This window comes from Cuculus canorus, chromosome 1, assembly GCF_017976375.1.
Source record: "Cuculus canorus isolate bCucCan1 chromosome 1, bCucCan1.pri, whole genome shotgun sequence".
Lineage (NCBI taxonomy): Eukaryota > Metazoa > Chordata > Aves > Cuculiformes > Cuculidae > Cuculus > Cuculus canorus.
The window spans coordinates 154918741-154946448 of NC_071401.1; the positions used below are offsets into that span (position 1 = coordinate 154918741).

At 38.6% G+C, this 27708-nt stretch overlaps 1 protein-coding gene across 23 annotated transcripts in view; it reads left to right on the top strand.

The window, feature by feature from the left end:
- Positions 1-27708, top strand: part of TNRC6B (trinucleotide repeat containing adaptor 6B) — a 136069-nt gene that overhangs the window by 12882 nt on the left and 95479 nt on the right. For 19 of the 23 annotated variants that reach the window (XM_054064391.1, XM_054064409.1, XM_054064419.1 and 16 more), the window contains 2 exons: positions 3586-3658; positions 8529-8627. In XM_054064391.1, coding sequence (XP_053920366.1) covers positions 3586-3658; positions 8529-8627 — 172 coding nt within the window. Of the gene's footprint in view, positions 1-3585; positions 3659-6475; positions 6508-8528; positions 8628-27708 lie in introns of those variants that run through there. The other 4 variants (XM_054064400.1, XM_054064539.1, XM_054064530.1 and 1 more) reach the window with 3 other exon arrangements.

The following is a 27708-nucleotide window of genomic DNA, read 5'->3' on the forward strand; positions in this document are numbered from 1 at the left end:
GGCAACCTGTTCCTTTCAGTTTTATGCACCTGGAATATTTTGGTGCTCCTTTGCTGCAGCTTATGTGAGGTGACCAGAAAGGAAGTATTTATTGTAAGTGAAGAACTTAGTGCACAAATGTGGGAAGACATGCAGCACCCTAAAAAGTACTCTATGAAAAAAGCCAGGATGGAAGTCCTGATTCTGTACAGGGTGTTCTGCTGCTACATAGGTTCCATAACCCAGCTAAGCAAATTGCTGCATTTGACTGTATTGGAACTAGAAATACATACAGAATGTTTAGGGGAGTTGCAGTGTACATGCATACTATCCTAGCCTGTCAGGGTAGGACTCAACAGGTTTAAAACAGCAGTATGTAGGTATAATGAATTGTTTCTGTTATTGCAAGATAATAGAGTCTGAGACTGATCTTTTAATGTGTCTGGGTGATTGAACTAATAAGTAAGCGTTGGAGTGAGCCGATTAATACTTGGTTATGGACTGTGAGTGTTCTTGGAGAGAAGAGGGAGGTCCCCCTCTTTGTTCTATCAGAGGAATGGTACCTAAATTGTGGCTGAGGTTGTTGTTTTTGTTTTTTCTTTTTCTCCCCTCTGGCTTCCTAATCAAACTGTGTCTACTTTCCTGGCTAACGTTTTTCGTATGCAATTCGGGCAAGCAGGTTGATGCATTCTAAAACCCTGGCAAGTAAATACTTGCTCTGAGGATTAGAATTGTGAGGAGATGTATGCATGATATTTAAATTCTACTCTGAGGGTGGTAGACACTGACATTCTCTGTGCTGTAACATCTTTGCAGTCCCACTCAGCTACACCCTGCATTCTGTCTTTAACCCAAACTGTTTCCACTGGATTATACTGTCTTGTGCCGCTCTGATTTTGCTAATTAACATTGTTACTGCTCTAGAAACATAGGTCTAAATTTGTAAGGGGAGGAGGATGATCAGGTTTTTTTTGTCTTATATCTTTTAAAAGTCAAATAGGTACTGACGAGAGGCTTTTTTCAAGTAGGGATAGGAATCCATACTCCTTCATGAATAAGATTCTGTAATGAGATAAGACAGATTATTGACGTAATTAGTAGCAGTTCTGTCTTTGCCAGTGGAGACACTGGTGATCCATCAGTATGTGGTGGTTTGTCTGGAACTTCGAATACTTTTGCTAGATACTAATGCGACGCTATTTCAGTGTCCAGCCTGCAACAATCTCTTTCTCAGAAAAGCTGTTTTTTGGCAAGCTTCTGCAGTTCTTCTGTTCAGTTCTGGGCCCCTCACCACAAGAAGGATGTTGAGGCTCTGGAGCGTGTCCAGAGAAGAGCAACGAAGCTGGTGAGGGGGCTGGAGAACAAGTCTTAAGAGGAGTGGCTGAGAGAGCTGGGGTTGTTTAGCCTGGAGAAGAGAAGGCTGAGGGGTGACCTTGTTACTCGCTACAACTATGTGAAAGGAGGTTGTGGAGAGGAGGGAGCTGGCCTCTACTCCCAGGTGACAGAGGACAGGACAAGGGGGAATGGCCTGAAGCTCTGCCAGGGGAGGTTCAGGCTGGATATCAAAAAAAAAATTTTCACGGAGAGAGTCATTGGGCACTGGCAGAGGCTGCCCAGGGAGGTGGTCGAGTCACCTTCCCTGGAGGTGTTTGAGGAACTGGTGGATGAAGTGCTTAGGGGCATGGTTTAGGGAGTGTTAGGAATGGTTGGACTTGATGATCTGGTGGGTCCTTTCCAACCTTATGATTCTATGATTTAGGTACTGTGCTGTCAAAAGGTGCACAGATGCTTCATTAGTCTTGCTTTTTGGCTGATACTCTCATTGGATGGTGGTATATGTCAGATACACAAGATAAAACTGCTATGTCAACAACAGCCTTTGAAGTATTGTGTACTTAACTGCATGGATTAATAAGTGTATTAAATGGCTTGGCTGGATGTTTGAGATGTTTTAGGGAGATTTAACATTCAGTTAAGGAATCAATTTTTCATTTTTTCTATAGATTTGGACATTAACAGGGGAAAAATGAAAACTTGCAGACAACAAAGTGGGTTATTCTTAGCTCTACATATTATTTTAAATGTATTTCAGTAACAGAATTATTTCTTCAATGTCCTGCTGATTAGTGAAGCCAGATAAATGTAGATTGCTTTACTTGGTTCACTAAGATGAAGACGGTGGGTTGTTGGTTTTTTTTTCACTAGAGGAAATGCTGCAGAGTGGTAGATGTTATGGCTTCTTACTCATTGTAGAATGTTTTCTTCTATTATAAGGGTATTCAAGAGTTTGAGTTTTATTAGGCTTCTATCTCCAGAGCCGTAGTTTCTAACAGCGGTTTATAATGCCTTGCCTGGTAAAATCATTCTCAATTTAGGTGTGGGCTTTTAAGGTTGCGTATACCTTTTGGACATTGTAATATTAAGGTGATAATGTACTTAATATAAGATTTTTACTTGGAAAACAACTTCAGAGTGATTGGGAAGACTGAGCATCTTGCACCTCTGCTTTGATAGTGCTTTGACTGAATGTTCCGTTTGTGGATGAAAGAAAGAACACTTAAATGTTGTACCTGTACATAATAAGGAAACAATTCAAAACTGTTGTGAAAATGACAACACCATGATTAATAATGAGAGAATTGTAATTTGCTGCCAAATGAATAACACTTTCATGCACATATAAAATTTGCAATGCCTAGTTTAAATGATAACAGTTGTCCTCACATTTACCTGTGAGGAAATGTTAGCCCTCTTTTTCTCCCGAGTGGTTTCAGTTATGAAGTTTACAGAAACTGTGGGAGTGACAGTAAATCCTTGGAAGGGGAATTGCCTGCTTAGTATCAGTTTGAGGTTTCTGTCATGCAGCACTATGTAAGGCACACTTAGACTTCAGTGCCAGGCCTGTAACCTGTAGTATTTAATGAACGCTCAGAGCAAGCTCATCAGCCAGCAGACTAAATGCTGTAGGTGCAGGTATAAGATGCCTCTTAAGTGTTTTGATGGGTCACAGTATAAAGATTCTTTTTTTTTTTTTCTCAAAATTGATTGTTGGTCTCAGTTGTGTGGTGGTTGGTGAGGATGTTAAATATGTGGGAAAAAGAAACAGTATTATGTTTTTAACATTTTTCTCTGAGGTAGTTAAAGATGCATTTCCAGCAATGGTCCAATTTTATTCTTTGTACACCTAAATTTGCTAAAACTCGAGCCTAAATTTGCGCCTAAGGTTCAGCAAGTAAGTGGTTTTTGCAATATATGTGTATTTCTTGCCTTCAAAGAATAATTTTCCAGGGTGGGGTGGCAGTTAAGTGGAAGAACAGTGAGGAGAAAGGTACTTGTCTCCTTAATTGTAACCTTAACTGTAGTTCTTGTCCCTCTTCTCCCCAGTACTGCGTAAATGACAGGGAGGGAGAGCAGACTGTATTGCTGCATTTGAGATTACAAGTTATTGTTTACCTCACATGATTTCATTAAGATGAATGTGGCTTGTTCTGAAAGCTTTGAGAGTGAAGATTGCTAAGCTTTAGAGAGAACTGACTTTTTATATGGTTTTATTTAGTAATGCCGACAGTTGTCTGACCTTTTAAATCGTTTTTTGTCTCCTTTTAGGGTTTCGTTTTTGCACTGAATGTAGCCAGGACAGATCCTCGTGGGCTTTGGCAGCCCTTGGAAACTGTCAAAGGTAAAAATCAACCAAAGCTCACTATTGAGGTCTTCAAAGTTGCATGTGAAAACATTAGCCTGTACTTGTTCTTAACCAAGTGTAGGATATATTGTTGTTTTCATATATTTTCTAGTGTGTTTCTTCCTGTGGGTTTGGCTGTGAAGTTTTTGTTAGCTGACGTTGATGCCTATGATAGTTTTCTTTGGAAATTAATTAATTTATGATTAGATTTTAAAGTCACTGGAATTGGTAAGTGGTTAGTTCCTACAAGCAATGAAGTTACACTCAAATTTTGTTTCTTTTGGATGTTCTTGCTTTCATCTCAGTACCTCTCAACTTGCATTTAGAAGTGACAAAAAATATTCTGTTCTTTTTCCATATGTTAAATTTTATGTTGCTTTTGTACATGGGTAACAAACTCCATGTAATGTAAAGCTGTAGCAATTAGATATAACTGGACCATCTGTTAAAAAATAACACTTTTTTTGTCTGCATACCTATAGAGGCTAGTGATTGCAATTGTGTATGAATGAGATTATGTCAAATAAGCATAGTTTCTTTTAGAATATAGTTACTTATAGTACTACCTTGTTCTAACTGCTTTTTTTCCCAAGTATACTGTATATACAAGATCACCATCTTGAAGAAGAGCACCTGTAGGACTGTTCTGCTTTGTGCTCCTGTGAGAGACTTTGGGACCTGCTGCAGTTTCTGCCTACTGTCTGTAATGGTGACCATTTGCACTGCCTTACTGTCCTTCAGGGGTTTTCCAGTGGGCTATATCAAATTTTGCCTTTGATATTCATAGAACTACAATTCATTTTACATTAATAAGTGCTTCTCTTGCAGCTGCACTCTTCAGAAGCATGAAATAATTTTTTATTCTATATTAAAAGAACAACAGTTTTCCTCTGTAGTCCATATTTGATTGCTGCTGGCAATCTGAAGAAAAAGCCTTGCAATATGAAAGACTATTGTATTGTATAAGGTGCTTAGTTCCAGTGATGTCTGCTTGATGAATGGAAATCTGAAGACATTAGGATTTCAGCTTTCTTGCTGATGAGGACCTGTTATTTCTGAAAGGTGGACCTTTCTTTCTGGGGTGAAAAGGGGGCCTGAAGAAGTACGCTGTTCACTGGTATTGGTTTTCAGGGATTTATAAGCATATGGAAATTGGCTTAGGTTTCACTTATGAAAGTGGGCTACAGTGCAGTAGTGAAGAGTTTTCATCAGGTGCTCAACACTATTATGCTTACACTGATTTTATGACTGGCCTGATACCACTGAATGAGATGTTTACATCTTTGCTGCAGAAAGAGATGGAATATAAATAGGATTGAATATCAAACTGGGTTGTCCCTGAGCCATATTGTTTTCTGACAGGACAATATTATAGTAGGTATTAAAGTTCATAAGAACTGCAGCTAGTTCATATTAGCGAGTGTTTTTACCTCTGAGAATAGATTCTTATCACTATTTTTTCTCATCACTATGAGATTTTAAGGAGTTAAATGAAAACTTTTACTAACTTTAGGCAAGCGTGTGTTGCCATTTGTCACACCTTCCTTGGAGTCCTCACTTAAGTGGAAGTTGTTGATTTTACTAGAAGACATCGGGTAAATAAAAAGCCCAGGAGACTTTAGTCCTATCTGAAGCAGTTTTGGTGGATATATGCAAGAATGGAAGAGAAGGATTATCATGCTTTTGACCTTTTCAAACTGTGGCTTGGGTAGATGTCAGATCTGAAAATCTAAATGCACTGTCTATAAATTTTACATATTTTTATCCCGTGGGAATCTATCTCTCATATATGGGCAATAAGTAAATAAATGCCTTTTGGCATTTGGCCTTTTTTCTAGTCCTATAGAACACTAATGCAAGTTTTGGTTGCCTGTCTATCCTCTGACTTTTAGCCCTCTGCTCAGAAGCTAGAGAGCTGAAGAGGCTTTATCAGCAGTGTTTAATGGTGTTTCTTCATATGCGGGTACTAAGAAGTCACTTTGGCTGAGAAGTTATCTTCAGTTGTTAAAGACCACTACGAAAGTCTGCCGTGGAGTTAGTTTCCCATGGATCCATAAATTCCCAGATGCCTGGTTTGGGCTGTATAGGAACTGGAAATGCAGCACTCTTGTGCCAGTGACTATGGGAATCACAGATTCCTGTATGCAGAAAGAATATAAAAATCATAGTATTCAACTGGACTCATTTTTTGCCTGATGTTTTGCCTCCTGAAAGAAGCCAGAAGCAGATGCAATCCAGAAAAATGCAATGAATGGTAGTGTTCAGCAAAACTTACTCTTGCAGCGCCAGTTGCAGTCTATGGCTTAGGGTTTTCCTACACCAGCTGCAAGTTTATTTGGGTGAATTTTCTTTTCCCATTGAGAATTTTTCCAGTAAATTACAGAACGTTATAAAATTTCTACCTTCTTGCCATCCCATATAAATGAGTTTGCTCTAAGCACTGTATAAAACAGTATGATACGTTTTGAACATTAAAGCTGATAACACATGAATTATGGACAAATGAAGAGTAAATGAATAAACTTATCTTTCCCTTCTCCATTACGTTTGCTTTTTTATAGATTTTTCTCTGGTTTTCCATTGCTTACTCTGTTCTCTGTTTTATGGATAGTTCCAGTGTGTTTAATCTGTCCTCTGTGGGAGAGTTTGCTTATCCTTGTTCTTGTAGACTTTCTGTTGGTCTTGTTTTGTTTTGTTTTATTTCCTAGTTCTACTACTGTTTGGTATTTTTTGTCTTCTTCCCGGTGTAACAGATGAAAGCTCTTGCCAAATTTTTAGACTTTCTTTTCCTCTAGTAGTGAGGATCTCATTTTATCTCAGAAGATAAACATGGCAATTTTTCAGAGGTTCGTATTTGAGTTCTTCCCACACTCTAAATGAACAGAGGCCCATCCTTGCAGTGGCCTCAGCCTGACATGGCTTGCTTTATAGGCTTTTTTTTAATGCTTCTGTACTTCAAGTTCAGTCTTGCTTGTTTTTCTGATTTGAAGCCAGTTCAGTGTCACAGTAATCTCTCTGGCCAAAGCTGTTCTGGCCTGAGTCTGAGGCCTCAGACTATCTAACAGTCAGTGGAGCTTCCCAGTTACCTGAATCTGATATTGCAAAATCATATTTAGAAACTCCCAGCTACAGAAACTCTAGAATTGGTGTCAGAAGCTCTGGATGGTGAAGTACCATGGACAGGGACTGCTCACTGCCCTCTCCTGCGCAGAGCAGGGGAGGGGTTAACAGGGAGAAATCCTTTGTATGCAGGAGGATCTTGGCGTAGATGCATGATAGAAGCCTTGCTTAGCATTTGATATCTAGAATTTTTGATATATGCTGCAGACAGATATTTGGTAAGGGTTTGGGTGAGAGTTCTGCTTTATTCTCATTCCTCTTTTGCTAGAAAAGGAAATTACTATGGTGTAAGTCTCATACTTTGTATGAGAATATATGATGTTACTGAACATAATGGCTGGTTGGTTATAAGATTTAATAAGGTCTCTGTAAAATTTTGTAGCTTTCAGGCCCTTTGCATTTGTAGACGATACTCTTCAATCTCTGTGTCAACTTAATAGCCATGAAAGATTTTGTCTAGCTGTGCAAAACCTACATAAGACATTGGCAGTGCAGACAGCCTTACATTATGAACGGGCTTTAACCTTGAAATGAAGGAGGTGCATCTAGATGAACAATTTCCAAGCTTTCTCTTTCTGACCTCATTACTATTTGCACTTCCAAAGCTGTCAGTTTCCAGGCTTTGAATTGCTGCTGTGAAGGTGACAGCAGAGTCAGCAGCTCTGTAGCTATGGTGCAGGAATGAAGTGGAGAGTCTTTAAATGGTTTTAAATGCTAGCGCAGTTGAAGAGTTACAGCATCTTGAGGGAGACAGCTGTTACAGCCCAACAGCTCTGGTCTTTAAGAGAATTTTGAACATACTATGAGCCCTTACTTGAAACATACCTGGAATGTTATAGATAGTTTGTCTTGCATTTTGAGAGTCAGAGTTTCCTGCTGAACTTACACTGGTGCATTTGATTTCCTAAATTGATTAATTTGGTCTATTACCTCTGAAAGATGGCTCATCCTCTGGAGTCCAAAACATTCTAATCTATGTAACCAATGTTACATAGATTAAACATTGTAACTAACTGCAAACTAACTGCATTGTATTCTTCCATCAATTACTTTACAATTTTAAGGATAGAGTCTGGGGTGTAGATTTTGTTGAGTTGGATCTGCACAGGTGCTATCAAACAACTTTAGAGGTAAGTTACCTAGCAATGTTCAATACTGGAAACACTGGGAGCTGTAGGTCAACACTTCCAACCTAACGTAGGTCAAAAGATGAATGACTTTATCATTCATTTCAACCATTACTTTATCAACCATTTAGGACCTAAAATATATACACAAGAATTGAGAGGTGCTGAGGGATCTCTTGAAATCTTAACAGTTTTTCAAACTAATACCATTTAGATTGTCTGTAAGCTGATTCTGTGAAGCTTATATTTGGACAAAAGCTATTTCTTAGTAAGAAAGAACTGCTTAGCATTGCTAACCCATATGATTATTCCTTACTGACCATAGCTTTAATGAGTAAACAAAATGAATACATTAGGTAGTAATATTGTATTTTTTAAATAAAAAAATAAAGTATATTTCTGTTCGGAGCTGTTTTTCTCTTAACTGAGTTATGTCTGATCCTGGATAACAGTTGCCTTTACTTGTTTGTGTAAAACGTAAATTCAGCAACTATATGCAGAATGGGAGCACTAAAGGTCGTAACCTAGAAGTGTTATTTACGTGCACTGCAATATCACATAACATTGTGAAAGGCAGAAAAATAATTGTTTTTAAAATATCTTTCTTTTTTATCTTTTAGGCAGTATTTTGCATTTCTGCAGAGCTTTGCACAGATTCTGTTCCCATGCAAACTGATGAGGGAGAAATACTGGAGGAAGGCAGTCCCAAGGTCAGTGAGGTAAACACCGCTGTGTTTTGGAGGAACAAAAGCTTGCTTGGCTGAGAAGGGAGATAAATAGAGCGAATATTGACTACTGGTGGAATTTTCAATAAACATCTGCATGCGAGTGAATAGTATTTATTATCCTGTAGAAATCTTAAAAAAAGTTTTTAAAGGCCTTTAGAAAGGCTTTTCTGCTGTCTTCTAAGGATTGTAATGTGTGTCTCAGGGCACTCCCAGGAAGGAAAGAGGAAATTCTTGTGAAGAAATACTAACATTGATTGTATTCCATTTGTTAGAACTTGAAGGAGTTGTCAAGCTTTCTGTCACACCCACCCTCTCAACTGACTTAAAGAATTGAGAGTCTGGGCCCCTAGCTGCAAATGTCAGGTTTTGTGGATTACTGACTGATCTATATTGACGGTGTTCTGCTTCTTGTTTCCTTGCACTTGCCTAGGATGTGGTTTGTTCTGAGACTGGGTAGTATATTGCTTTTAAAGGCATCTCCAATTCCCTGCATAGCTGGTTGGGACAGAAGGCTGTAGAGTGTTATGTTGAATCTAGTGTTGGTTGTGTCCTGCTTTTTGCTTACTTCCCGAAGACGCAGCTGTTGGGTCACAAATTACTTTGGTTTGCATAATAACATAGTGATTATCATATTCTTCAATAGGCTTATAAATTTATTTTATAGTCCTAACTATCTCAATGGTGTTAACTTTGCAACTGACCTGTGTTTAAAACACAGCTCCTGAATTTCACAAAAATCTGAATCATTGTTAGCTTGCTTGTAATTTTGTGTAAAAGAATGGCTAAAAAAGCAAAAAACTAGGGGACTAGAATTAAAATCTGTTGTTTTCATTGTGTAACTATTTTGAGAGATGTTCTCATCATTCTATGGTGTAATAGAACAGAACATTTTTTAAGATGTAGGCATCAAGTTAAGAGGTGGTTAATTATTATAGAAGGGGTTTGGCAATTGTCCTGCATGTACTTTAGGAACTGCGTTAATTTTAAATATCTTTGAAGGAAGGCTCACTAGATTAGGAGCTGAGAAATTGAAACATAGCAGTGGATGTACCTGCAGCTACCCAGGGCAGTGAGTGCATCTCTTGACAAGGATGTGATTACAAAGTTCAGCAAGGGACAGACACGTGAGAGGAAACATCATGGTGCTATCAATTACTCATTTTGTTAGCATGGTTACTGGTGCCTACCTTTCACCAGAGAAAAATCTTTGTGTTTGTGTGTATGCACCCGCGTGCGAGCATGTTTATGTTTATACACACATGTGTCTGTATATATGTGTGTGTTTACATATTTATTTTTTTGTGTGTGTGGCAGGAAGTAGATTGAAATAACTGTCTTCTGAAACTTTCTCCAATGAGAAGTATGCTTAACTCTGGTGTTCTTCACTCTAGCTGTCATAGCAGAGATTGTGTCCAGCATTAGATAATCAAAAAATTTAGTGAGCTTAAATTTCAAAACAGATATTTTAGACTGACTTCGAATACCTAAGTGCATATGCGGTATGTATTTGAAACAACTGTCATCTGGAGAACGTGGGAGGTTTGGATTTGTACATCTGGTATTCAGTGTTATTCATTAAAGAGCTATATAGGATCAGTATATATTAAGCAAAAAAGACTCATGACTACATCTAGCCTCTTTTCCCACGCTGTGATGTACAGGACTACTCGCTGAAGTATATTTTTCAGTTCTTCTTCTGTGTGTAAATGATTATCCTCTCTTTCCTGGTCTCAGGAGAGTTTTATAGCTATAACAGTTGAAGGGTTTATCCTAGAAAAATTTAGGCAAAGTATATTCAAGTACATTGTATTGTATTATTAAAATGGTATATTTAATATACAAATACTTACATGATCTAGTGAGCCATTTTTCCTAAAGATACATTTTTCTTAGAAATGTTTTTTAAGACTTCAGTAATATGGTTCATTTTTTTTTCTTTTTATCAGGACTTCCCCGTCCCTTGTCCTCCAGGCACATGGCATGATTTATTTCAGAAGAAGTTAGTTTTGTGCTTTGAAGAAATCAATATAATTACCTATTCATTCATATTTTAGTTGGACCTTTCATTTCTCCTATTTTAGCCAATCCGAAGGACTAATCTGTAAATAAAAGCTGAATAAATAATTATTGTTACATTCATTGTTCAGATCAGTGGATCTTTCCTTCTGTGTTTTTCTAGGTGTTTTTTTTCTATCTTTCTAGTGATCCTTTTGAACCCCAGTCAGTTTACACTGCTCTCAAAAACCTATTTTTTGAGATACTTACTCTGTTCTAGTCTAGTCTCTTCTGATTTACCTGTTCTCTTGCCTTCACTAGAAATGGTTCTTTTGAGCCTGTGGTTGCTACCTAAAGAAGGTGACACCTTCTAGCATTTCATTTCCTGTGACTATTTAAGAAGGACTTGGAACAATTTATATGTTGGTAGCTGCTTTGAAGCTCTTCTCTTAAACATTGTGGAAGTTGAGTCTGAAGCTCATAGGTCTTATGAAATTTGTTTATGTGGATTAAGCACATTCCAGTTACTTCAGTAACAGTATGTTTGATTATATCGTATATGAGAGCAGGTGAAGGCCCCATTCTTACCCTGTGTCTTGAAATTATCTCTTCAATCTTGTAGAACTTCAACAACAGTATTAAAGATATTGTTGGAAAAGGTGGAGTAAAAGATTGTTGAATTTATTTTTATACCTTTTTTTTGTTTGCATCTTACGATGCAAAGTGCAAGATGCCCAGGGATCTAGTAGGTACTTCCCCACTGTTCAGAATTTCTCTTCTTAATTTGGTCTTGGCAAGAAGTGGGACATCAACTTTTAGGCCTCTTGCAGAATGTTCCTGTCATCTCTTCACTTGAATTTAAATTGAAAAGCACTTGAAAAAGCAGATGTGGAAAATTTGTCTTTAGACTCTGTAGCCGAATCCTTTTCATGCTGTATTATATTTTGCCGAGAAGTGTATTTGCCAAAATGTCACATTAACAATCACTTCTGACATGGTCTTAAGCTGATCTCTAGTTGAAAATCGATCTGTCTTGTTTTCCATAAGTATACTTTGAACTTGAGGGAAAGAAAATAAATATACTAACTTCTAGAGGTATCTTTGTTATGTTATTGATATCAAGGTGTTTTGACTATATCACCTTGGAAAGACATGATTATAACTTATCTTTGGAGAAGTAAGGCTTGCTACATGAAGTTTTCTGTCTCAGAGTGTTGATAACAGACTCTTCTGACTCCACAGAATGACAAAGGGTTCCTGTTGGCACATATTGCAGGAAAAGCAGTTATTAGAGTAATAGTCTCAGTTTCCTGAGACTGGAGATCGCATGACCAGTTATCAATATGACCAGTTTCTTTCCAGAGCCTTCAGTGAAAAGAACGTTTAATTGATAGAAAAGATGTCCCTCACTTTTTGCTTTTTGTGTTACTCCCTCTTCTCATGCAACTGGGCAAGATGTTAATGCTGTCAGCAGCCTGATTGCTGAGAAGTCTTGGTGATACTCTTCTGTACTGATACTTGAGGAACTGAATTTATTATACGTTGAGGTGTACTTGGATGAAGTATTCTGGGGTATCAGGAATGACATCAAAATAATCTTTCATGATGAACAAGTACTGGAATAATTAACTTTTTTATGGTACGAGTCTGAAAATAACCTAAAAAGTCATACATGAATCATAGAATCACTAGGTTGGAAGGGACCCACTGGGTCATCGAATCCAACCATTCCTAACACTCCCTAAACCGTGCCCCTCAGCACCTCATCCACCCGTCCCTTAAACACCTCCAGGGAGGTGACTCAACCACCTCCCTGGGCAGCCTATTCCAGTGCCAAAAACTATCATAGAATACAAGAAAAAGATATGTTGTGCTTTATTCCCTTTTCCCTGGTCCCTGCCCTGTAGGCTGGTTTTAGAGAAACTTACTGTCTTGGTAGTTTTGTTGCCAGGGCTTTTCATCCTAACTGGTTCCACTGTTTGATCTCACGGTTTCTTCCCTGTTGTCAGACTGTAGAAAATACTCTTTCTGTTAACATGGCATCAACATGGTAAAGACAGCTGGCACCTGTCAATAACATGCTCTTGATTGCAATAATTATCCATTATTAATGGCACGAGGAGGGGAAACAACATGTACTGAACTAAGCTTTTTCAAAGAAGCAATAATAAGTTTTTAAAGATGCAGTTTGTTTTGGCAGATGTAGAAGTCTCATTTGAAAGGAATATTGGCTCCATTTTATCCATATGATCTGCTGGTAAATATCATACAGCAAAATATCCTTTCACTTTATAAAATAATTGAGGGATGAGGTGTCTGATTTCTGGCTTTTCAGGGTGTCTCTTCCTCAAGAGGAAAAACAAATCTACTATTTTTTGGATTAGGATTTTTGTTTTCTTTAATTATATTTTGTGGTAGTTAATTTACCACTAATGATTACTAGGCTTTTTTCATTAACAGCCTTGGTACTCTGAAAATATGAACAAGCACTGAGCTTCTTGTTTGTAGCTAATTTCTTTTCAGCTGTTTTCATCCATCTGTTAAGGATTATTGCACAGACAACACTTAAACTTTGTTTCTCAGTTGTTCCTTTGCTGTAAAATATTGCAGAAGGAAGCTAAAATTTTATGCCCAATTTGAAATATTTCTTAGATTTCTTTCAATACTGACAGGATTTTTGAGCTTATATTGCTAACTTCTTTCTCAAAAAATGTAAATAAAATTTTCCTGTCAAATGTAGTATTTCCCCTCCTTTGTTCCTTCATCTTTGAAAGTAAACACCTGTGAGTTTGCAAGAAAGGAGGGACTTTAGCCGAAGTAATTAGTAGAGAGGTATTTATGAATTGTGGCTTTGATTCAGTGTTGTAGAAAGAAAAGAGGAAAAATAGCTAGTTCTGCCCTTTTAACGCTTTATATAAGAATCTACATATGCAAAATTTTTATGAAAAATGTGGCTTCACAGAATTTTGAATAATAATGCTCAACTCCTAATAAGTACAGGAAGAGGGAAAATATTTTATTATGGTATTAAATAAATGTATTTTTATTCAAAGTTTTCATTAGTATTTTAGAAATAATTATTGAACTGAATAAGTAGTCTAGAAACTAGGCCATTTCTCCATACTCCAGTAGCTTTTTCAAAACCAGTGACAAAAACATCGAGGCTTGTCCTGTTGTTCATTCTCACTGTACAGTGCCACTTATCAAGCTGTCTGGAGGTTACCTGTTAATCCTAATTTTATTTCCTTTAAATTTATGCCTCTATTCTTATCTGTCAGTGTGAATCTTGGCCTTAGATTATTGCCTGCCTGTTCTTATCCTGGTTAATTCTTATTTTTCTTGCCTCTTGATGTCTAATTGAGAAATAACATTTTACTTCTGTTTTAAATGACTCTTCAGAATTCTTTTGGTATGCACTGTTTGGTGTTTGGGGCGGGCAGGTGGGATGTGCATATGGGGTTTTGAATGCTTCAAGATCACCCTCAGCAAGTTTGCAGATGACACTAAGCTGGAGGAAGTGTGGATCTGCTGGAGGGTAGGGAGGCTCTGCAAAGGGATCTGAACAGGCTGGACTGCTGGGCCAAGACCAATGGCATGAGGTTTAACAAGACCAAATGCCGGGTCCTGCACTTGGGGCACAACAACCCTATACAGCGCTACAGACTGGGGGAAGAATGGCTGGAGAGCTGCACGGAAGAGAAGGACCTGGGGGTGCTGGTTGACAGCCGACTGAACATGAGCCAGCAGTGTGCCCAGGTGGCCAAGAAGGCCAATGGCATCTTGGCTTGTACCAGAAATGGGGTCACCAGCAGGTCCAGGGAGGTTATTCTCCCTCTGTACTCGGCACTGGTGAGACCGCACCTTGAGTACTGTGTTCAGTTCTGGGCCCCTCACCACAAGAAGGATGTTGAGGCTCTGGAGCGTGTCCAGAGAAGAGCAACGAAGCTGGTGAAGCGGCTGGAGAACAAGTGCTACGAGGAGCGGCTGAGAGAGCTGGGGTTGTTTAGCCTGGAGAAGAGGAGGCTGAGGGGAGACCTTATTATTCTCTACAACTACCTGAAAGGAGGTTGTGGAGAGGAGGGTGCTGGCCTCTTCTCCCAAGTGACAGGGGAGAGGACAAGAGGGAATGGCCTGAAGCTCCGTCAGGGGAGGTTCAGGTTGGATATCAGAAAAAAATTCTTCACAGTAAGAGTCATTGGGTACTGGAACAGGCTGCCCAGGGAGGTGGTCGAGTCGCCTTCCCTGGAGGTGTTTAAGGAACGGGTGGATGAAGTGCTTAGGGACATGGTTTAGGGAGTGTTAGGAATGGTTGGACTCAATGATCCAATGGGTCCTTTCCAACCTTGTGATTCTGTGATTCACACAGAGGTGATGAAAAGGTTGAAAAGTATGGCACTTAAGTATTTCAGCTCTTGTTTTTATTTCATATGTGTTGAGAATAAAGAAACATAAGCCTGCCTGAGTACTATTTGTATTTGATGTGTTAAGTTACATGTTTTTATATTTCTAAACAGAAGCTTAAAATTCAGGAGGAGGTGTTGTTAGGAGGGAGCTTAAAAGCATGAGTGTTCAACTAACTGCGTTGATGGGTGAGTTTTTGATGGCGGATGTTGCTTGATACTGTCAGTAGTGCAGAAGGTAGGCTGATGCTTTCATTGTGTGGGATTTAGAATTAATATAGTAAAAAGAAAGTTTTAGTTGGGTAGTTAAACTTAACACAGCATCCAGAACCTTATATCGCTCGAGCTCATCATTGCTACTTAGTGATACACAACTGGGTTTCCATTCAGGTGGCACTGAATAATTTAAAATACTCAGCCTGTGTTTTAAGACCTGTACAGTAATGAAATGGACAAAATACTTTGTCACTGTCATTAAAAAAAGCTGTTTCCAGTCTAATACTAGCCTGGTACGTGGTGCTTTAGGACTTGATGGTTTCTCTGCAGTATGAACCCCTGCTACTCTTGAAAATTTTGGTTTGTTACACAGACGTGGACTTTGAACCTCAGAGTACTTTCATCTGAATATCTGACAATTCAGAGCAAGTTTTAGTGTACTCATGTGGCTGTTGCCTCTCCATTGGGTCCAGGAAAGTTTGTGGTGTGGGTTTGTTGTTTGTGCTTTTTTATTACTCAGCATATATTTAAAATGTATTAGTTTATTCATCTTTGATGTTTGCTCTTGGGCTGCTCTTAGAGCTTCCAACATTTCTGTTCCCTGATACACATGTATCAGGGCATGTGTTTGTCATTTTTCTGGAACATGAGTATTAGGAGCAGCTAGTCTTTCTAATGCTGACCTGCAGCTATTCTAAGTTCCTAGAGTTTTTTTATAAAGAATCTTGTAAAGCCTTCTAGAAGTAGAGAGGTATTCTGCCTAACGACACTTGCCTTATGCTTCTCCAGAAAAGGGAGCAGCTTAAGAACTGTCTGAGCACAAAAACAGTTTTTCAGAAATGGATGCCATCTTCATCATGCTCTCTGCTAGCTTGACTTTTCTAGCCTGGAGTAACAACTCCTCAGGAAAGTAATTTCAAAATCGAACTCTTTGCATATTATGTATTTTAAAGAATAAAATCCATTAATCTCCCGGTAAAGAAAGAAATTGCTTTAAATCTTAATAAAGTAGTCTTTCCTTTTAATGCCATGTTATTAGAGCTTGTAATGATGTTTTGGCATATTCCTCTTCTTTTTAAAAAAAAAACATATTCCATCCAAGAGAGCAGAAATTTTGGGTTGATTTTTCTCTTGAACTTTAGCTCTGTAGCCAACCAAAGAACCTAATAACACTTTCCAACAAAACATTACACAGTTGGACCTTTTTACATCTTAGGGGCAGGGGGGGAAGGCAGGGAGAATGCTGGAACAGACAGACAACCTGCTTGTGAGTTTATAACTTTGAATTTCAAAATTTCAAGGCATTGTAGCAGAGCTGTAGTTATTGTATGTGGTTTAACCCCTGCTGGCAGCTAGGCACCACACAGCTGCATGCTCACTCCCCCAGCAGTGGAATGGGTGGGAGAATTGGAAGAGTAAGACATGAGAAAATGTGTTGGTTGAGATAAAGACAGTTTAATTTACTTTAAAAAAAATAAATAAACAGAGGAACAGAAAACCCAAGAGAAAAACAAGTGCTGCAAACCGGAAACAGTTGCTCACCACCAACTAACAGATGCCCAGCCAGTCCCTGAGCAATGGCGGCCCTTGCCAACCTCCACCCCCGACCCCTCAGTTTTACAGCTAAGCATGATGTCATATGGTATGGCATAGCCTTTTGGCCATTTAGGGGCAGCTCTTCCAGCTGTATCCCCTCCCCACTTGTGCACCCCCAGCCTACTCACTGGTGGGCCAGTCTGAGGCCTTGACACTGTGTAAGCAAGCTCAGCGATAACTAAAACATCAGCGTGGTATCAAGGCTGATTTCAGCAGAAATCCAAAACAGTCCCATGCGTGCAACTTTGTAGAAATTTAACTGTATCCCAGCCAAAACCAATGCAGTATGTTACTGGGATCTATTGGCTTTATAAAACAGCAGTTATAAGGTAAAATTCTTAAGAACTTTAAAAAAAACCCCATGTAATTAAACAGACAGTGCTACTTTAACTATTTTAAAGGAATACTGTTGATAGCGTAGATGCTTGAGCATTTTTAAAGAAATTCAGGATCAAGTGCAAGATTTTGCAAGTTGGGTGCTCTGCTGTCTACAGAGGCAAGATGAATTACTCATTTGAAACCTACTTACCCATAGTGAAGACTAAGATTGCTAAAGTACAGATATTAAACCGAAAGATGACTTGCTCTGTTTCCTGATCTCTGAATGCCCTGAAGTGCTTTTGTGTGAAGCACAAAAGAGAAAGTTAATACAATGCTGTATTTTCTTTCTCTTGGCAAATACCGTCATCTGCCAAATTGACTTTGAGAACTGTAGGAACTGTCATCATATAGTCCTTTGATTCAGCCTTTTCATATGTACAGCTCATAATAAGTGAGGAAATGTAATACCATTGCCGCGTACAGGAGTGTATCTCTGATTTCTTGATTAAAAAATGTTTGTCTTAAACTCAGTTTAAACTCACCCTTTCTGTTCTTTAAAGGTTCATTCTTTGCCATAAATATTTTTCTCATTTGTTTTTTTTTCCTCAACCAACAGCATCTCTTATTCAGTCGATCTATAAAGTTTTTGCAAAGAAATTGTTGTTAACAGGCAAAAAACAAATAATACTTGCTAAAAAAAAATTAAAGGAAGAAGCAGCTCTGCATTTGAGAGCTGACGTGGCATAGTCCCACTATGATTTTGGAGACAGACAGGGACATTGCTTTTTAATCTCTTTCTGTTGAGCATTGTCTTTACAGAGTTGTTGGCAGTGATTGTAGTCCCTATCAATGTGGCATGTTAGAGTGTTAGAGAAGTATTCATAAGCACTTTCAATCTTGCTGCCCTATGGCAGACTGAAGGGATAGGTATCTGGGGAGAAATTTCAGCCACGGAAACTTTAAAAAGGTTGCTCTACTCTTCCAGACAATTTGTGGTCTTGTTAGTTTGGCTGAGTCATTGAAAGGTGTAAAGCTCACTGGTCTCGTTGACTTCATACATCCCCATGACCCTACAAAGACAACTTTATTTTCAGTTTGTGAATTAGTTGGGTACAAATTTGTTTCAGTTCCTCATTTTTTTTTTTTCTGTCATTGCGTGTGGAAGAAGTGGAGATGGGATTTGTGGAGAAGACCTTCAGTTTTTTTCATTCTTCACAATAGCAATAGTAGTATTGGTCTTCATCATTAGAGTAGGTAAGAGACTGTGTCAACAACTAAGGACACTTGACCTCTGCAAAAAGGCTTTGTGCAATATCAGTTCCTCTAGGGGTAAAAGCAACATTAAAAGCATGTCAACATTTCCTGTCACTTGTTCAAAGTCTGTTCACTCAGGCATATGGATAGTAGACAGGACAGTGTATGATGAAGGGAGAAAGTAATAATTGTCTACAGATGCAAGTGGGTGAAATTAGGTTGCTGAGAAATGTTATTGAAGTACTCTGGTGTCATATTGGTAGGTTTCAACAGGCACAGAGTTTCCATGTGTGATTCCTAGCGAAATAAATTGGTGTTTTGAGTGTTTTGTTTTGAGGACAAGTCAGACGGAAGAAAAGCTTAGGTTCTGCCCTAGAGATGAGTGAGTGGTCTGGTGGTCTGTCTAGCAGTCTGAATAATCCTGAGAAATTTGGAAATGTTATACAGCAAGCAGCACTGTTAGTAGCTCCCTTGTGACTAAAATGATCTTGGTTTTTATGTTCTGATAACTGGAGAATCTGGAAAGTAATGGTACATTGTGAATAGCTTTTATTCATTCTCCTTTTTCACAGTGGTCAAAAGTGTGTGCCTATAACAGGCTTAAAGCAGGGTTAATATGTATGTGTATCAGAATTTGTCTCAGCCTCCAGCTGTTTGTGGCTCAGGAACTTTCTGGGCCACTGGCAGTCTCTATGCATTTAGAATCCACACAATAGATTTCTATTCTGTGAGCACAGAAAAGAAAATTCTTCTTTCTCTTCCTTGCCTGTCTGGTCAGATCTCTTAAGGCAGAATAATTTCAGCGCCTCTTTGTATGTGCTTGGTTTATGTCACTTTCAGTCACTCCTAACAAACAGCAGAAAACATTATTTGTGGCAGTGAAAGTGATTGACTGTGTACTGCAAAAGTGTAATTAGTTTTAAGTAATTCTGATTATCATCTGCTTTCTTGAGCTGTTAAAAATCATTTTCATTGTTTGTGCCTGTTGTCTTTGTGGTAATGCATCATCTAGCTTTCCAAATCTAAGTGGAAGAAACCAGTTAACATGTTTTCTCTCTTCTCTGTCAGAACGCTTAACAGTGTGTTTATCAAAATAACAGCCACTTACAGATGCCAGTTTTAACTGCTATAACTTGTTCATGTGTGTCTGCACCATAAATAGTAAAGTAACTGGAAGATGGGTTGGGTTGTATGTGTGTGGCTGTTAGAGTAGTAGTCGGGGCAATTGTTCAAGGGCTTTTGCTTCAGATTTTCCCCTGAATGGAAAATGTAAAAGATTTGGTTTGGAAGTGCAAAAGTTTTTTTTTCAGAGTTGCAGGAATTCATTGCTTTTGAAAAGTTAATAATGATCTCTAGCTGAAGGATAATAGAGCAAGTTATTATTAGTTAAATAAAAGGTGGAAATTACTTGTGTCTTAGTGAATTCAGATTTTCTGGGATCCATACCATATGTGTACAGAGTAGACTAAGACATGAATGGAGTGCATCATAGGCTGTGGTGTGGTAAAAGAGAGCACTTCTGCTTGCATTCAGAATGCTTTGTGCATTTTGTGTCTGAGGCTGTTGAACTGTTATTCAGAGCTGCTTTGGCAGCTTCGGAGTTGAAGTTTTCAGTTACCATTTCTAGATGTCCTGTCATACCGTAACTTGAGTGACTTGAACATCTTCAGTGGTTGAAGGTGTTACTGGCAAAATCTTGCTGCAAACAACTAGGTAGCTCAATTTGCTTTCAGAGCAAGAATCAAATGAATTATTGTATATGTATAGGTAGATAGATAGGTGAGCTGTTGCATTTGAAATATTTTGCAGCCAAGTAATGCATATATTTTTTAATTAAGTAAGCTTTCTTATCAGTATTAAATGTGGCTGGGGTCCTGACCTTTTTAGCATTTCCCAAGTGTGGCTGTTGTTTTCATTATATTGATAAAAATGTTTTTAAATTAGCAGGCAGTTCATGTTAAGCTGCTGGATATTTTACAGAATATTAGATAACATACATTAAAAATTACATAGTAAATGGGCCATAGGTTATTTCTGCAAGTGCAGGTGATTAATTAGTGACGATGGGAGGCAGGAACAAAACTTCCAGTCTTTCAACCACTGCTGAACGCTTAGTGCTTATTTAGGTGAAACATAAATTACGTATTCTGCGTTGCATAATTTCTCAGTTCTTAAGAATTAATTGAGCTGCCATTGATAATGTGTCCTATTGTTCTGTAAAGATGATGGACGTTTTAATGATGGTATCTGTTAACGTGTTGGCATTTATAGGTAGTGTTGTAACATTTCATTGAGTCAGGAATCAAAGTACTGTTAGACTGCATAGACCAAACACAGGTATTGGATTAGTGATTTTAAAAAGTAATTATGTGCAGTCTTAGTGTGTTAGCATTCAAAATGATTAGCAGGGAGTACTGGGTATGATATGTGACTTAGCAGTGGAATTATGTTAGTAAGTTTTCACTTCTCTTTTTACTAACAGTAAAAATCAGTTAGGACTGCATGATGGAATTAACACTGAAATGCTCAATCTAGATGCTGATGAGAAACTTCCAAGAAAATAGTGAGTAGGCTACGAGATGGTTCACATCTTGTGTTGCTATGTTTTGTGTATGGAGACTGTACTGTGACAAAAATGAGAGGAGAAAAAAACCCTATAGAAATAGGTTCAAATGAAAATCGAGTGACATCACAATGCTGTACAATACAACAAAATCCTGAAAGAGGCCAATAATTCAGATAACTTTTCGTGCATATCTTGTCTCTAAGACCTGCCTCTGTGTGGTTCAGATAAATACTTTTATTGTTCTTGTTTTAGGAGCTTCTTTTTCTGTTATTTTCTTTTTCTTAAGTTTAAATGACTGTTTCTAAGGTAATTTTTTAATGTTTTCATCTGTGTACTGAAATTAAGGTTTAATCTAAGAAGTAGATTCTGGGGGTAATTTTCTTAACCAGTTTGTGCTATACTATGTGTATTTTGAGATGCTAGCTTAACACTAACTTATTCCTAAGAAAATTATTGAAGTGTCTGCAGCTGAATTGCATTAATTTTATGAAAATAAGTTGAATTAAAATTTTAATTCATTGCTAATTAGTAAAATTTTCCCTGATGCAGTTTGACCAAAGTGTCCATAATAAAGCCAGACAGAGAGGTGGTTCTGCTTTCCTTTCGTATGTAGCAGTGATTACATTTCTGTTGGACCTCAAACTGTCTTTGAGATTTGTCACAAGTTCTTCTAACTGCTTGGTATTTATAGGGCTTCCAGCACTGTTCTTCGCAGCACTGGCTGGCTAATGCTTGCATTTTGAGGATTAGGTTGTGTAGTTCTACTTAAAGCAAGTACTAGTGACACAAAAGAAATGCTGATGGCCCTTCACAGCAGCGATGCTGCTGCTGGTAATTGGGAAGGTGCACTGGTGTTAAAGCAGTAATTGGACAAACCACTGCATCTATCAGTCTTAAGCTGGGCCAACAGCAGGCTGTGTTAAAACTAGCAGATAACACAAAGCTCTGGAAATAAATTGCCACAACCTGCAGAAAGTAGCTTTTGACCTTGGCTGATCCTCACTGGATTCCAGTTGTAATGCTGGGTAGGGTTTTTACTTCCTGTGTGCTTGAGATGCTGGCGAGTGAAAAATCTGAAAATTCTCTTTGTCTTCTGTTCGCTCCTGTGGCTAGTTGCAGTCTTTTTTATAAAATAGAAAAGAAAAAAAAAATCACAGCTGTGAAGAGAAAGTGTTGAGTGGGAAAAGGTAGTGATAATAGCTCTGATGAAGCTGCATTAGTATGTATCTAAAAATGGTGAAGACAAAAAGGCAAAATGCTATTTAAAATTAGTGGTTCTTCATAATAAGCGTAGGATTTCTTAGGAAGAATGTTTGGTTTCTCTTATGCTCAGTTCAGTTTTGGTGGGCTGGGAAATCTAATGAAGGTGTTCAATCTTCTCGGGAGAATTGCTTTCCATCGTCAGCATTCAGGAAAGATGAGGCTTTTCCCCTTGAAAACTTCTGACTCCTCGAAGTATGGCTGACTTTATCTAGGAACTCCAGATTAGGTTTACTCGTTAATCAAAACCATTATGGTGTCCTTAAATATATTTTTAGAAAGAATTGTATGAAACTGCAGTAACAGGCAGTATGCTTCTGGGGAAAAATAAAGTTATAGTTTACTATGTTTAAGCTTCTTGTGGTATTTCATTTTCTAGAAGCTAAATATTGAGTTTCTGAGTAGCTTTTTTAACTTGGAACAATTTGTCTTCTATTTTTACAATACTCAATGTATAAACTTCTGTCAAAATTTGGATAGTCAGAGTTGCCTGGATTTTTAAGTGGCGGGGCGGGGGAAAGCTTTGAAATAATAAAATATGGAGTTCAACAACTTGTGGTTCCTTTTTTTAAAAATGCAAGTTTTCTGTTGACTTCCCCCCCTGCTGTTTAAGGGTGGGTTTCTGGTTCCTGCTTTGAGATGCCAGAATCTTGAAGCCTTCTCCATTTCTTGCCAGGAGAAACAGGTGTAGAGCAGGCTTCCTTTTGATTCCTCCTGTTGGAATCAATGGCTCCCTCTGCAGTCTAAACTAAACTAAAGAGAAACTAAAGTGTCTCAGATCCTCTGTCGTTCCACTTTTTCTTATTTCTTTGGTAGGGATACAATAGAGACAGGAGTTTTGTCTGACCTCCACCTTCCACTCTTTTTTCCTACGTATTTAGGACAACTGCATTTCCAATGTATGGTGCAAGTCAAGAGAGACTGAATACTTAGACATCACCTTTTCAAAACACTTTGCAGTTAACCAGATCTGTTGTGGCTGCTGTGTGTGACAGGAACTTAGTGAGGCCTCGGAGCCCCAGCTTCCTTAAAAAGGTGACATGAAAGCATGCTTGACATCATTTGGTGATGGCAGAGTGAAGAGAAACTGAGACACTTGTGGGGAAGAAGCATGCAGAGGAGTTTTATAAGAACTGTGGCTTGAGGAGAAAAAGAATATTTTCAGCTAGCTGTGGCTCTTACGTGATGTTCTCTTCAGTTCATCAAAACAGTCACTTAATCAAAAACTTAAAATACCATGTTCTCATCCATGCTGGAATGGGATGTTACTATTGCCACTGGGAAAATAAGAACTAAATATTTTAAATTTTAAGTACTTTTTTTCAGACCTCAGAAATAACTCTTAATGAATAGATAGCTGGATCTAAGAGCTAATTTTAGGAAAATGTAAACAATGTACATGGAATTTTACAGGGGCAGATTGCTTATTAATTTTTTGGGGGGAAGCTCTTTGTCAGATATATCCTTTTTAATTAAGATGAACTACCCAATAAAGCATTTTTTGCTTTTAAATGTCAGGGAAAGCTGGAAATGTATAATACTTTATAAGCTGACTCTAGAATTTTGAGAACAATAAATAAACTGTGTAGCACTTTCTGGCAAAAATTTTAAAAACTGCAAATTTCAAAGTGGAAAAAAATATATCATTGATCATGAAATTGTTTAATATATGCAGACAAGCAAGAGAAGGTTAGAGGAAAGACTCTGCAAAAAGAGGAATGGAAAAATTGCTGGACTGGACCAGGCCCATGGAATGATCTTCATAGAATCATAGAATGGTTTGTGTTGGAAGGGACCTTAAAGATCAACCAGTTCAAACCCCCTGCCATGGGCAGGGACACCTCCCACTAGCTCAGGCTGCCCAAAGCCCCATCCAACCTGGACTTGAACACCTCCAGGGATGGGGCGTCCACAGCTTTCCTGGGCAACCTGGGCCAGTGCTTCATGACCCTCATTGTGAAGAATTTCCTCCTTATGTCTAGTCTAAATCTTCTAAATCTTATCACTTTCCCTTTCACTTTGTAAAAATCATGTCATTGTCAGACACTGAAAAGCCTGTATTGCTATTGTTTTGTAATCCTCTAATACACAAATAAGTCTTTGTACGTAAGATATATAAAACACAAAATCCACAAGGACCTGTGAAATTCTGTGTTGCATTTTGTTTGTACCACTGCTAATTTTTTTGTCTGCTTAATAGTATATTTTCAAAATAATTGTACATCTTATGTTGGTTTTTTTGTGAGTGGGTTAGGCTTTATTTATATTGTGGTAGCAAAGGGGTGATATTGATTATAACACTGTCAAACAGTGCGGTTTTGTGTATGCCTTAGTTATGTATTGTCTTGCATCCAGGGAGATCTGCAGCTGAAATGCTTGATTTCAGTAATGTAAAATATTCCCCCTGCCCAAACCTTTCTTTATTCTGAGCTCTCATTTTTAGAGCATTGTGGAGGATACTTGAGCCTTTGCTGTCCGTACTTATAGACAGTATCCTAAAAAAAAGGGCATACAATGGTTCTGCTACAATACTTTCATTATTCATCTGTGCCGCATAGTTTGTTTTTTCTTGGAGGTTCTTTTAATTTTAGGGTTTTTTTTGATTGTGTAACTTCTTATGATATTTTTCTTAGACCTCTCCACACTGAAACGCGAGGTTTTGCTGGATTGGGAATTTGATAGTTTTTTTTTCTTCTATGTATGTGCTCTCAACATTAAACTGAATCTGTTCTGTGTTCATAGGATTGCAGGGAAATTCGGGTTGGAAGGGACCTCGTGAGGTCTCTACTCTGACCTCCTGCTGAAAGCAGGGTCAGCTATGAGGTCAGACCAGGTTACAAGGGATTTTATCCAGTCTGGCCTTGAAAACCTTAATGCAGGAGACGACAAAGCTTGTCTGGGCTATCTGTTCCAGATAGGTGAAAATGAGTCATCTTATATCCAGTCTGGACTTCTCTTGTTTCAGCTTATGCTTGTTGCTTCTTATCCTGTCATGGTGCACCGCTGTGGTGAGCCTGACTCCTTGCTGAACTCCTCGTCAGTGCAGACAGGCTGCTGTTAAGTTTCCCCAAAGCCGTCTCTTCTCCAGACTGAACAAGCCCAGCTCGCTTAGGTTCTCCTCACAGAGGAAGTGCTCTGGCTCCCTGAATATCTTGGTGGCCTACAACATGCACTTTATGGATGTATTTCTTGTATTGGAGGGCCCAAAACAAGGTGCATTAGACCGTATCTGGAGTAATAAGCACTTAATAGAGGCCGTAATCAGCTCACTCATCTACTGGCAAGGCTTCTCTTATTCAAGCCTGGGATACCACTGACCTTTCCTGCCAGAGCACACTGCTGGCTCCTAATCAGCTTGCTCTCTGCCAAGACCTTTTCCACAGAACTGCTCAAGGTCAGTTTCTAACCTGTATCATTGCCTGGGGCTCTCAGGTATGGGGCTTTGTGTTTGTCCTGCCTGAATTCGTAAAGTTCCTGTAGGGTCCATTCCTCCAGGTTGTCTAGGTCTGTTTGAGTGGCACCCCTGGCCTTGGACAGGTTGATAGAACCTCTTCACCCCAGTATTGTAAGATTTGACTGCAGTGCACACTATGGGCCTTTCAAGTCTTTAGTAAAGTTGTTTAAAAGACATGTCCAAGGGTAGACTTTTTTTTAATCAGTGAAAACCTACCAGTTAATCTTTGTTTTGTGTGTTGAACACTTTGTGTTTATGAGTATCTTCTCATTCTGTGACTAATTTTCTTGATGAGCTTCTCATGAGAAACTTAACCATTGTTTTTCTCTTAAGTTAAAAGAAGCCCAGCTCTTTATTTAAATGCTGACATAACTGTACCATATCTTCATTTTTTATAGTGCAGATTTTAGCATTTTCAGATACTTCTTGAAGTAAAGCAAGCTGATTAAAGTTAGATGGGGTTTTCTCATTTCTTAAAAACAGGTCATGCCTGGACCTACTATCTTGTTGCCTCAAGCTCAGGCAGTCTGTTGGTCTTAATTATTTGCCCGCTTCTTTTTGAAACACTTAAGTTTGATAGATACGCGTGCTAGATGATAACATGTCTGGAACAGCTCTGTCACTAGCCTTCTTCGTACAAAATTTGTGTTAAAGCAATACTTTTATTGGCTGTACTTCAGTAATTGCCTTCCTGACAGCTGTCTACTAGATTTTCCACTTCTCATTCAAATTTCTTGTTTATGGACTAATAAAATAATTTCCTGTTCCTTCTAAGTTTTTGTTGATTTTCAAATCATTCCCATTTTATACTTAAGTTTTTATGATCTCTCCTTTTCTACAGCTTCATTAAATTGAATTTCTATTTTATATGGTGGTGTGGTTCAACCCCAGCTGGCAACTGCGCTCCACTTTGCTGCTCTCTCACTCTTCCCACCGCCGCCACTGGAGGGATGGGGAGGAGAATTGGGGAAAAAGTAAAACTTGTGGGTTGAGATAAACACAGTTTAATAGGACAGCAGTGGAAGAGATGATGATAATAATAGAATATTCAAAATGAGATACGTGTGATGGAGTTGCTCACTGCCCACTGACCCATACCCAGCCTATTCCCAACCAGCCATCCTAGGCCCCTGGCCAGCTTCCCTCAGTATATGTACCAGCTGTGACATCTTGTGGTATTGAATATCTCTTTAGCCAGTTTGGGCCCACTGTCCTGGCTATTCTCCCTCTCAGCTTCTTGTACACCTCCTTGCTGGGAGAGCATGGGAACTGAAAAGTTGTTGACTCGGTATAAGCACTACTTAACACACTGATGGTTCAGTTGTTGCTATCAGCGCCATTCTCGCCATTCTCATACCAGCTACTAGGAAGAAAATTAACTCTATCCCAGCTGAAACCAGTACAGTATCCACCCTTTATTCTGTACCATGTATGTCATGCTCGGGTCCTATATTTTCTAATACATTCCAATTAATCACCACCAATTTTCCTGTCTTTTGATATAAACACACAGATGTAATTCCCTTAGTCTGTGGGCCATCCCCTTAAAATGTCCATTGAGTCTGTTTAGTCCATGACTTTGGGCTCTGTCTGTCATAACAGCCTTCCACAGTGTAGGAAGAGATGATGTGCAGTGTTGGACATACAAAAGTATTGTTAGCTTAGCATTATATATGCTGTATGTAGGCTTCCTTATTCTCAAATGTTGTTTCATCTTTCTTCCCAGTACTTTGGTTTGTTTCTGTATGAATTCTTTCCTTGCTTACCATTCATGTGACTTGTCTCTGCTAGCAGCGGACTAAAATACCTCTGATTTCAGGTTGTATAAGAGTAACTCTTAAACTTTGACCCTCACTCACAGAACCACACTGTTTTGCTGTGTGGCCACAAATTTGTAGCTGTTTTAGCAGTTGTCACTCTTGTGTTTTAACATCTGCAACAGCAAAAGTGGTGGAACAAATACCTTTCTCTTCAGCTGGTTAGTTTTGAGTCCAGATGTTAGAGCTCTTG